This window comes from Meriones unguiculatus, chromosome 2 (genome assembly GCF_030254825.1).
Source record: "Meriones unguiculatus strain TT.TT164.6M chromosome 2, Bangor_MerUng_6.1, whole genome shotgun sequence".
In the NCBI taxonomy this organism is placed as follows: Eukaryota; Metazoa; Chordata; class Mammalia; order Rodentia; family Muridae; genus Meriones; species Meriones unguiculatus.
Window position 1 is genome coordinate 135,825,265 of NC_083350.1, and position 12,720 is coordinate 135,837,984.

General features: G+C 38.1%; 1 protein-coding gene across 1 annotated transcript in view; it reads left to right on the forward strand.

The window, feature by feature from the left end:
- The window catches only part of Spata16 (spermatogenesis associated 16), a 275,743-nt gene that overhangs the window by 56,459 nt on the left and 206,564 nt on the right, over positions 1-12,720 (forward strand). The window contains exon 2 of the mRNA XM_060376930.1: positions 6,996-7,141. Coding sequence (XP_060232913.1) covers positions 6,996-7,141 — 146 coding nt within the window. The remainder of the gene's footprint in view (positions 1-6,995; positions 7,142-12,720) is intronic.

A 12,720-nucleotide genomic window follows, 5' to 3' on the forward strand; every position in this document is an offset into this window, starting at 1 on the left:
CTAGCTCACTTGCTCCTGATTACCACTTGAGTATTAGGGCACAGAGATCCAGTCTAAGACCTACAGAAGCTGGGATCCATGGGATCAGCCTCAGATGCTGCTCCAAGACACAATATGTCCCCCTAGCTAAACTGACCCAACTGCAGAGCTCCCTGGTTCTTCAAGAGGGCTGCACCCAGCAAACACAGTGTAAGAGCAGCAGCAGCAGCTCACTAACTTCATAGCAAGAAACCCAGTGGCAGGAAAACTGTCTCCAGGACTTCTCCTGGTGAGAGGATAGCACCCCCCATGACTACAAATGACCACAGTTACCACACAGGTCCATGCACCTGAGGTGAGCTATGGCAATTCCCTGAGAAGCACCAACCATTCGGTGACCATACCCAAAAAGCTGAGGAGGCCTCCTTCAGGAACAACTATCTTCCTGCCAAGGGGATTCTCCCCACCCCAGGATTCCAGAAGGCACCATAAACTAATAGACAACACCTGAGACAGCCAGATGGGTAGAGGCCAACATAAAAGCACAATCAACAATAGCCAAAGCAGTATGGCATCTACAAAACCCAGTTATCCAGAAGCAAGCAGCCCTGGACATCCTAATATAAGTGAAATCCAAGAAGATGACCTTACAGCTATGCTTATGAAAAGGATAATGGAGGAAACAAATAAAATGCATAAAGAAAGAGAAGAAGATAAAGTCAAACAGATTATGGCCATCTATAAGAAAATAAAGGAAGATGCAGCCAAAAACATTGTGACCTTCAGAGAGCAAATAATTAAATCACTGAAAGAAATAAAAGAAACAAAGGAATGTTCAAACAGGTGAAGGAATTGAAGAAAACGCAGGAAAATACAGTCAGGCAGGTGAAAGAAATCAACAAAATGGTTCAAGATCTGAAGATAGAATTAGAAAAATTAAAGAAAACACAAAAGGAGGAAATCATGGAGAGGAAGAACTTAGGGAAGAAAACAGGAACTATAGAGGTAAGCATAACCAACAAGAGATGGAAGAAAGAATCTCAAGTGTGGAAGATACAATGGAAGAAATCCATGTATATGTCAAAGAAAATGTTAAATCTAAAAATTCCTAACACAAACCATCCAAGAAATACAAGACACCATGAAAAGATGAAACCTAAGAATAATAGGAATATAGGAAAAAGAAGATTCCCATCTCCAAGGCCCAGAAATTGTTTTCAACAAAATCATAGAAGAAAATTTCCACAATTTAAAGGAGAGGCTTATAATCATACAAGAGGTCTACAGACACCCTAATAAATAAAACCAGAAAAGAAAATCCTCCTGCCACATAATAACCAAAACCGAAAGTATACAGAACAAAGAAAAAAATACTAAAAGCTGCAAACTGAAGGAGGAAAAAAAAAAACACATGATGATCTCCTTAGATGCAGAAAAAGCATTTGAAATATCCATTCATGTTTAAAGTCCTGGGGAGATCAGCGATACAAAGCACATACCTAAACATAGTAAAGATGATATACATCAAGCCTATAGCCAACATCAAACTAAATGGAGAGAAACTTAAATCAGTATTACTGATATCAGGGACAAGGCAAGGCTGCCCACTCTCTCCATACCTCTTCAACATAGTTCTTGAAGTTCTTGCTAGAACAATAAGACAATTAATAGAAATCAAGGGGATACAAATTAGAAAGTAAGAAGTCAAAGTATCACTCTTTGCAGATGATAAGATAGTATATATGAGTGACCCCAAAAATTTTACCAGGGAACTCCTACAGCTGATAAACACCTTCAGCAAAGTGGCCGGATACAAAATTAACTCAAAAAATCAGTAGCCCTCCTGTATTAAAAGACAAAAGGGTTGAGAAAAAAATTAGGGAAACAACACCCTTCAAAACAGCCACAAATGACATAAAGTACTTTGGTGTAATACTAACCAAGCAAGTCAAAGTCTTGTATGGAAAAAAATTTAAAGTCTCTGAAGAAAGAAATAAAAGAAGATATCAGAAGATGGAAAGATCTCTCATTCTCATGGTTTGGCGGGACAGACATAGTAAAAATAGCCATCTTACCAAAAGCAATCTACAGATTCAATGCAATTCCCATCAAATTTCCAACACAATTATTTACAGATCTTGAGAGAAAAAATTCTCAACTTCATATGGAATAACAAGAAACCCAGAATTGCTAAAGCGATCCTCTACAATAGAAGATCTTCGGGAGGTATCTCCATCCCTGATCTCACTCTGTACTATAGAAAAACAGTAATAAAAACTGCATGGTACTGGAATAGAAGAAAAATGGTGGATAAACAAAATCAAACAGAAGACCCAGAAATAAACCAACACACCTATAGACACCTGATTTTTCACTAAGATGTCAAAACCATACAATGATTAAAAGATAGCATCTTCAACAAATAATACTGGTCTAACTGGATGTCTATTGTAAATAGATTTATCACCCTGCCCTAAACTAAAGTCCAAGTAAATCAAAGATCTCAACATAAAACCATACACACTAAACCTTTTAGAAGAAAACGAGGGTAAGAACCTTGAACTCATTGCCACAGGAGACAACTTTCTGAACAGAACACCAACAGCACAGGCTCTAAGATCAACAATCAATAAATGGGACCTCATGAAACTGAAAAGCTTCTGTAAAGCAAAGGACACTCTTATCAGAACAAAACAATAGCTTACACCAACCCTATATCTTACAGAGAGCTAATATCCAGAATATATAAAGAACTTAAGAAGATAAACAACAACAAATCAAGTAACACAAATGAAAAATGGGGTACAGAGCTAAATAGAGAATTCTCAATAGAGGACATCGAATGGCAGAGAAACACTTAAGAAATTATTAACATCCTTAGTCATCAGGGAAATGCAAATCAAAACGACCCTGATATTTCATCTTACACCCATCAGAATAGCTAGATAAAAAACTCAAGTGACATCACATGCTGGAGAGGATGTGGAGAAAGGGGAACCCTCCTCCATTACTGGTGGGAATGTAAACTTTAACAACCACTTTGGAAATCTATATGGTACTTTCTCATACAATTGGGAATAGTGCTATCTCAAGATCCAGCTCTTCCACTCCTCAGCTTAGATCCAAAATATGCTCAAGTATACAACAAGGACATTTGCTCAACTATGTTAGAAGCAGCTCTATTCATAATAGCCAGAATCAGGAAATAACTCAGATGTCCCTCAACTGAGGAATGGATACAGAAATTGTGGTACATTTACACAATGGATTACTACTCAGCAATTAAAAGCAAGGAAATCATGAAATTTGCAGGTAAATGGTGGGAACTGGAAAAGATCATCCTGAGTGAGGTGTCCCAGAAGCAGAAAGACACACATGGTATATATTCACTTGTAAGTGGCTATAAGACAAATAATTTTAGATAAACATATTAAAATCTGTACACCTAAAGAAGCCAAGGAAGAAGGGGGACCCTAGGTAAGAAATTGTTCAATCCTCATTCAGAAAGCCAAATGGGATGGACATCGGAAAAGAGAGAACACGGGAAACAGGACAGGAGCCTACCACAGACAGCATGGTATTAAATCAGATGCTGAGACTCAGAGCCAAATTTTGGGCAGAGAGGAGAGAATCTTATGAAAGAAGGGGGAGATAGAAAGACCTGGAGGGGACAGGAGCTCCACAAGGAGAGCAACAGAACCTAAAAATCTGGGCCCAGGGGTCTTTTGTGAGACTGATACTCCAACCAAGAACCATGCATGGAGATAAGCTAGAAGCCCTTCACAGATGTAGCCCATGCCAGCTCATTGTCCAAGTGGGTTTCCTAGTAAGGGGAACGGGGGCTGTCTCTGACATGAACTCATTGATTGGTTCTTTGATCACCTTCCCCTAAGGGGTTTGGGTGTGGGAGCAGTCTTACCAGTCCACAGAGAAAGACAATGCAGCCCTGATAGGCTAGGGTCAGATGGAAGGGGAAGAAAGCCCACCCCCATCATGGGGAGGGTCATGGGAGGAGAAGAGAGAGGAAGAGTGGGATTGGTAGGGGGCAAAGGATGGGGCTACAGCTAGAATATAAAGTGAATAAATGTTGATAAATAAAAAAGTTTTGAATGCTGGGGTAAAAGTAAAAATAAAACACAAAAGATTAAGAGGACAAGAACAAGGGCTAGAAAAAAAATCACATAGAGTTACAATCACTCAAACTTCATGACAAAGGACGCTTCCTAATTAATTCATATCTAAATACAAATGCAGTAATGTTCGCCTGGCATAAAGGAATAGGCCCTCTGTCAGTAAACCTTTGCTTACTGAATAAATATGTATCTTCGACCCATCAAACTGGCAAAGAGTTTTTAGAACACTATAAATCTATGAAAGAAGATACCGAATCAGTTAACCAGCAATTTTAATGAGGAATGTAAGACATCTGCAGTTTACATTCTTTTTCAAATAGCATATTTTGGGTTTATTTGTTTTAGCTTTCTTTTATAATTTCACACATGGGTGAAAATATCACTCTACAGCATTTTCACCTCTCTCACGCCTCACTCCAACTCCTCTCATGTTCTCCTGCTCTCTCTCGAATTAATGATCTTTAAAAATTTTTATTGTATGTATATAAACTTACACATGTACATTGTACCCTGAGTACATTTAGTGCTGCTCATATGTATATATTTTAGAGCTGATCATGTGGGAATGGATAACCTATCAGGGGACTCTGCCCTATAGAAGACTGATTCTCCCTCTCTTGGCAGCTGTTAACTGCTTGCAGTTCTTCATCTAGGATGAGCCTTCTCACATTTCCCCTATCTGCGCTGGCATATCAACTGGTGCTATCTTTGTGCAGGTCTTGTTGAGGTGAATATATTGCTGATATTTCATAAGTTTAGCTTCCCTATCTTATATAGGTGACACTTTCTCCTAGCAGATGCCCCGGTCCTCTGGTTCTTACAATGTTTCTGCTCCATCTCTTACAATATTCCCTGAGCCATACACAGTACACGTTCTTTAAGAGATGTATCGCCTGGGGTTGTGCATACTCAGCTGGCCCCTGTTTTTGACCAGTTGTATATTTCTTAAGGAAGGCTCTGCTGAAGAGAGAGAGAGAGAGAGAGAGAGAGAGAGAGAGAGAGAGAGAGAGAGAGAGAGAGAGCGCATCTTTGAAGAGGATGGGAGCTTGGCGTGTCTGTATTTAGAACTTATACTAGTTCAGGAAAGTGTCTGTGGTAGGTTCTCTACTAGTTGGCTAGGCTGAGACTTCCAAGCATCAATTTTTCCCTTTTGAGTAAGAACTGAACCCAGTAAAGCAGCTTTTATTACATCAAAGATGAAAGTATGCATCCCAGGGTTTATCTTCACGGGCTGGCCGTTTCCGTGCTTTACAAACTTCCTGGATGCATAGGGTGATAGACTGCTTTGTTCCATTGGTAGCTTCCATAGCATGTTCCAATGCCATGAAAGCTGGTGTTCAGAGAGGACGCTTCCAGGTCATCCAAGCTTGATTCTTTCAAGCCCCGTGTCTGAAGTATATGGAATCTTCAACATTGCCTATCTTCAAGGTCAGGGAGACAACCAAGGGCAACAGTACTGGCCTACATTGTTTCTGATGTCTTTTGGGCTCCCCTGACCTATGACTGGAAGAGAGACTTCCCAGGCCTGGCACTAGGATTTCTGTTAGCCTGTGGCTATTATGGGAAAACTTTATCACCTACATGACATAACAAACTATACATACATATATGCATAAACTTACATACATGCATTTAATATATGTATTTTAAGTCATCATAAAATATTTCCTCATGGCTTTATCAAACCTCCTTAGTGTTATTGATCCCTCCTCTCTCCCCAGTCCCTCTGCATCACCACCTCCTTCTCTAGTAAGAGTCCCTCACCCCATTTTCCCCATATCCCTCTAAAAGCTCCTAGCCTGCCCATGCTCCTTTTTACTTCCTATCTAAAGGTTCACTCAAAGCTGGAATCTACAAATAAGAGAGAATACTCAGTGTTTGTATTTTTGGATAAAACTGAAAAAAAAAAAAAACCAAAGTACTTTAGAACAAAAGATAGCTTTTATAAATTTGTGCCCCTTTGTGCATTTTAAAAAATCAGTTAGCAATACTGTTAGTGTAAATAACAAACCAGACTCAAGACTGTATAAGACCGTATGTCTTGTTCCCCCCGGTAAGAACATTTCCTCCTGCAGAAGTACAAATAAAGATACAAATGAGCCATGAAGCAGGTAGCCTGAGTAAAGCTGATGGCTTCCCTTCTCCATCAGCCTCCATGACAAGAACAGGAGAAAACTCTAAGCGGGAAGAAAGTGCTGACCCACTCGCCACGCTACTGACACTTATTAATGTTCATAGCTCTCCCCAAATATTAATTATTTTCTTCCTCTGCAGTTTGTCTATGTTGCCCAGAAACCACTCGCTTCCTGGAATTTTTATTAAGAATTCCATATTCTTGCCATGTTTCTCAGATACTGTGGCTTCTGCCAATAAATCCTAATAAATTTTTCACTTCTTTTCTTTGAGTAACATCCTAGAGAATCTGATTCAGACTCAAATTAATCACCGATCACGTTAATGGCTCCTAGGAGTTTACTTCCGATACCCCTTATTATATTAAATCAAACTTGATAGTGAGCTATATCATTGCTCCGTTGGGTTTCATAAGAGCACTGGTATTTAATGTGATTTATGCCAAGTTTTCTCCTAATACCTTTGCTTATTGTGTGCCTACATTTTAAAACAGACATTTCTTTGCAAATGGCACTCTTCAGTATCTATCACACTTTTAAAATATGTTATAGAAAACCTTTTACTTTAAAAAAAAGTCACATTTTTACTGTAGTCACACAATAATAAACAGGAACCATTTAACTCATAATCAAAATGTTAAGATTTTACATAGTTCTGAAAAATTACGTGTGCATGTGTACATCTTGCTTATTAAAAAGATAGCATGTGTGGTGGCAATACCAAGAGTCTTAAAGTGTTGTTCTTTTTAAGCTTTGCAGCAAAGGGGCAGCTCTAGGGAAACCCTTTGAAGCACACGCAGAAGATATAGCAAGCGTGGCAAGTTTCATTGAGACAAAGCTCGTCACATGCTACCTACGTATGAGGAAGCCGGACCTTGCCCTGAACCACGCACACAGGTAAAATGAAATACCAAAGGTCCACAGGTAAGAACTGTGTGTGCACATCTAGCTTTACTGGGTGGCCTTCCAGTGTGTTTCAATTTAAAGATAAAACCTACAAATTACACACTGCCTGATTTGTGATTCTGAGCAAATCAGGAAGCCCTCAAAGAGGAATCTCAACTATTAGAGGAAGAAAAAGACCCAGAAGTGACTGTTCACAATGAAAGGGCAATTGAACTGCATCAGGAGAAGAAGAAAGCTGAGAACAAAATAAGGAGGAGAGGTGCTGGTGAGGGAAAGAGGAGCTTGTAAAATCACAGATGAGATGGGGGACAGGAATTTGGACTGTGGATGTCTAGTGCTAGCATGGTTGATTCAAAGGATGCTAACATTCTTCAGACAGCTTTTCAAAGACAGGAAATATTGTTATCTCTGTTCTTAAAGATTTGTGTTTCATGTTTGTACCCTGGAGGGTTCTGTCTGATCCTGGAACCATGTGGATTCCTAGAATCTCCATGGTTACCGAGCCTACCTTGCAGGCTAGAAAAATGTGCCTGCCTCGTGGTCTCTTCCCTAAAGGTCTTGCCCTCACCATGAATAATCCATTTTAATCTGCAGCAAAGATGGGTGGATTGTGCTGGACTGTTCACCTGTCCCTTTCATTGAAGGGGATTGTTCCGTCTTGCCTGGCTTACAGCAATTTACTGAGGTCTTTTGTGCTTTCCATTTTCTGATCTTACATCCTTACGTTTCTCTTTGTATACAAATGGCAAAACTAACATTACTGTGAAAACCAAATACTTTCATCTTAGCAGTCACCATAATTATATTAGAGTGTATGTGAGTCTGAGATATGCCAACATGGGGAAAGTCCATTATAAACTACATCATCTAGGAGAGAAACACTCTGCCCAAACTTTTCACAGCTCTAAGAGTGGGCTTGACTTGACATGAAGGACCTGCAGACAACAAAAGCATTTTGAAACTGGTAAGAGAACCTTCTTGAAAGAAATTATCCCATGTAAGTAAACTGCAGAATCTAAAAGCATATTTCTTTTGACCGCAAAAGAAAATTCTTTCTTCACTAGTCTATCTAGCAACATTTTATGCTGTCATATTGCCATCCAATAACAGGATACATGGCCTTTCAAAGAATTTTGTTCTATTTCCATCTGAAAGAGGCAGTAGTGGAAATACATTTCAGTATGTCAAAATTATTAGAATGTTAGGATTATCTGGGAGTACAATGTGAGAAACTCATTCCAACGGAGACAAGTTTTCTAGAAAATCTGTAGGTATATGTAAGCAATAATAAGCTGGGATGTGCAGAAAGTAATTATATGTCACCTCCTTCATGCTTTATCACACGTGAAAAGGACAACCACTGTGAAAAAAAATATCTTTTATGTGTCAGAATGGATAGAAGAGGCTTTACATCACATTTAATCATGAAAGTGCCTCAAATGGTATGGCCACGTGAAAATTCTGTTTGGTTTATTAAAATATGGAATAAGAACAAAGAATCAAGAAACTGCAATTCCAATGGGAGGACAATGAGGTGCTACTCTTCCTGGTGAGGCAAGAAGCAGCTCCCTGTTTAGAGTAAGATATTTTCTGTTTTAAAAATAAAGATGCTTTTTCAAGACCTTGGAAATTACTGGGGTGAAACACAATCATGGTGATCATCATGAATAACTTGATATGCTGGCATTAACTTTAGTCTACTGTTTCCTGCCGTAAAACAGTTTGTGTTTCTGTCTCAAAAGCTAAACATTAAGTAATAAATGTGAATCAATAGGAATTAAATGGTCAATTCAGACAATTGCTAATGTAGCAAGAGGAAGCAGCCATTTTGCAGTACGTGTCACCTGGGTAGAACTAACAGGGACGGTACACATAATTTTCATAGGAAAACATTTGCAAAGTTCCGAGGCTTTAAGAACAATATCTGATATATAATCAAACAAACACTTTCATGAAATAAGTTAATCAGGGTATTTTGTTTATAAATAGCTCACGCCATTAGTTATACCCTGCAGAATTCTGTATTGTGTTATTACCACATCATGATAGTTGATACTAATCATGAATCAAAATGAAAATGTTCCTTTTTACATTTATTTGCATTTGCTCAAGCATCTTTCTCTAATTTTATGTAAATGGGATATCTACTGCATATCTTTATCTTGTTAAACACAAAAATTGGCCTCAAAAACATCAGGTACTTCTGCTTCTGATAAGAATAAATGCATATGCTTTGTCATGTAGACTGCAAAAACTGTACCTATGTGGCTCTAAAATCAACACAAATACTTGAAAAATCAATCAGCATGTATTGTTAGCTAAATATGGGGTACAAAGGCTCTAGAAACAACTGTTACGAAAATTTGCTCTTTTCTTTTTCTTCTAAAAAACACAAGCTGGCAAACACAGACATCGCTTGGTACCCCAGCTCATCATGATGCCTAGACACCCAGGATGCATCAGCTGTGCCCTAGCATCAGCCCGGAGCCACCATTCATTAAAAGGTCTCTAAGATTGGCTCCTAATCAAAGTCATCCATCAAAAAGACAAATCCTGCCACAACACTTTTCTTATTATACAATTTTATTTTCTACGTACAGTTGTAAAAGCTCTAGTGAGCACATCATCTTTTGGGTATCCCCCAGTTGCGTTGTCATAAAAATTGGTGGCATACACTTCTTTATTAGTTCAACGAGGGTGTAAGTAAATCCTTACCAGAAACCTGTTCTTGTGCTAAACAATGGACAGATGTCTATAAACAGAAAATGTATGCTCCTTGTTTATCAACAGAAGTTTAAAACAGAAAGTAAAAACTACATGAATATATTAAAGATATGAACAAATAGACATTATGATAAATGTCATAAAGAAAATAGGCATAATTTTATGTTACAGACGCAGTATAGTATTTGCATAGTATAGTGTGTTGAACCAAAAAAAGAGTATGGAATCTGACCACCTGCATTTAAAATTCCAAAAGTTCTTCTCACAACTTAGCTTGAATTTAATTTTTAATATAATTGGATTATAGTAATAGTACCTAGTTCACAATTATTATCTCATAGTATATTATGAATAATTAATCATAAATCCATGGTTTTTTTTTCTTTATTCCAGCCAAAATACAGTTACTTCTACCAAATCTGCCTTCCTACTGTTAAAAAACTTTAAAACTGGACAAGACATATTAAATATTTCTTCTCAGGTATTAGCAATTTTCAGAACAGGAACAATCCTTGAAAAGGAGAAATATGTAAATCTTTTAGCTTCTGTTGGGCTTCCTTTCTACCCTAACTGTGGGAAGCACAGGGAGCTGTAATAGCAGTCTGCTGAGTCTTGACAAAGCTAACAAAGAGGCTGTCATTGAAAGGTGAGTGTTCCCTAGGCATATATCTAAAAGACGCTCAAGGATACAACGAGGGCATCTGCTCAACTATGTTTGTGGCAGCTTTATTTGTAATAGGCAGAAGCTGGAAACAGCCCAGATGCCCCCCAGTTGAGGAATGGATACAAAAATTGTGGTATATCTACACAATGGAATATTACTCAGCAATAAAAAACAAGGAAATCATGAAATTTGCAGGTAAATAGTGGGAACAGGAAAAGTATGAGTGAAGTATGCCAGAAGCAGAAAGACACACAGGGTATATCTCACTCATAAGTCGATATTAGACATATAATATAGGATAAACATACTAAAATCTGTACACCTAAGGAAGCTAATCAGGAAGAAGGGCTCTGGCTAAGATGCTCAATCCTCATTCAGAAAGGCAAAGAGGATGGAGGAGGGAGAAAACAGGGAACAGGACAGAAGCCTACCACAGAGGGCCTCTGAAAGACTCTACCCTGCATGGTATCGAGGCAGATGCTGAAACTCATAGCCAAAATCTGGGCAGAGTGCAGGGAATCTTATAAAATAAGTGGGAGATAGTAAGACCTGGAAAGAACAGGAGTTCCACAAGGACAGCAACAGATCCAAAAAGTCTGGGCACAAGGGTCTTTTCTGAAACTGATACTCCAGCCAAGGACCACTCATGAAAGGGCTTGCGCACAGACTCTGAGGACTCCCAGGTTTTACTTGGCCATGTGAAGAATACACATCCATGCAACAGAAGCTTTCAGCTGGAGAACTAAGCATCAGTGAAAATGGCAAGACATCTTCATGCTGAGATGTTTAGGGAATCAACATAAAGAAGTCTAACCTCATAGTCTACAAATTCAGCTGAGACCCAGAAAGGTCATGCTTTAAGCATAAGGGCATGCAGGAAAAAAAAAAAAAAAAAAAAAAATATATATATATATATATATATATATATATATATATATATATATATGAGGATTGAGTTCTGTACCAAAATACACCTGTTAAGACTAAGATGAGAGTGATTAAAGAAAGAGCATCAAGCACCAAAAATAATAAATAAATAGATAGATAGATAGATAGATAAATAGATAGATAGATAAATAAATAAATAAAATTCCTTGAATCATTTCCCGACAAAGCTTCTTCAAGATGTACAGCATAGAATAAAGAATTAATGCATATGTGAAGAAGTAGGAAAATGAAATTGGTACTTAGAAGATAACCAGTCCAAAGATAAACAGTTCCCACGATGCTTGGATGTTGGGACTGATAGACAGAGATTCCAGCAATGTATTCAAGAGCCTTGAGGTGAAACTTGTTCTCACTAGTGAGCTGAGAAAAGTCTCAGAAGAAAATTGGAAGCTAAAACAAGGACAGAACAAAGGACAGAATGGAGAGTTGGCATAGATTAGCCCAGGATGAGGACAAAGACTGCTAAAGAAGGGCTCCCTAAGCTTAGAAATAGTGAAAATCACCCAACATGAACAATGGAGAAGAGGAGGCAGAAAAATCATAAAAAAGGTCACCTCCACCACATAGTAATTCTGAGACTCTGTCTCAAGAGAGCCCTTTTTAAATGTTTGCTTACATGAGTCAGTATAAAGTTTTTGACACCTATACCAAAATGACCTGTAAAGAAAAAAAACAAATATAATCCTAGTACATTCAAGTATTTTAATGTGGCAATGTAATATTGACTGTATAAATAAGGGATGAATGTTATAATCTCTAAAGTTACCGTCAGAAAGGATCTAAAAGGTAACTAGAGAATCAAAACTATGACTTAAAGTTAAAATAAGAATTAATTGGCTGGCTTTCCCCAGGGTCAGATGATTGTTCAAGGTTCCTGAATAAACTGCATTGAAAAAAAAATAAGAATTAATTGACTGAAATTAGTAGAGAAAAAGAGTGAAGAAAAAAAGCTGCTGAGACACTGGAAAACGATAGTAAGAGGGCAAACAACCAAATCATACCAGGAATTACGTGAAATATATGTCACTTACTTGAAAATTTGACTTACACAGAGACTGTCAGTCTAAATCATACTGTGTGGTCATCCATATGTTACTTTTGAGAAGCACTGGTTTGCTTGAGTGTTTGTTTTTATCTTTGAGATACATTTCCCCTTTCTCTTTCTCCCTCCAAGCCCTCCCAGAAGCCCTCCCCCCTCTCCTTAAAATTAATGGCCCCTTTTTTTCACTAATTG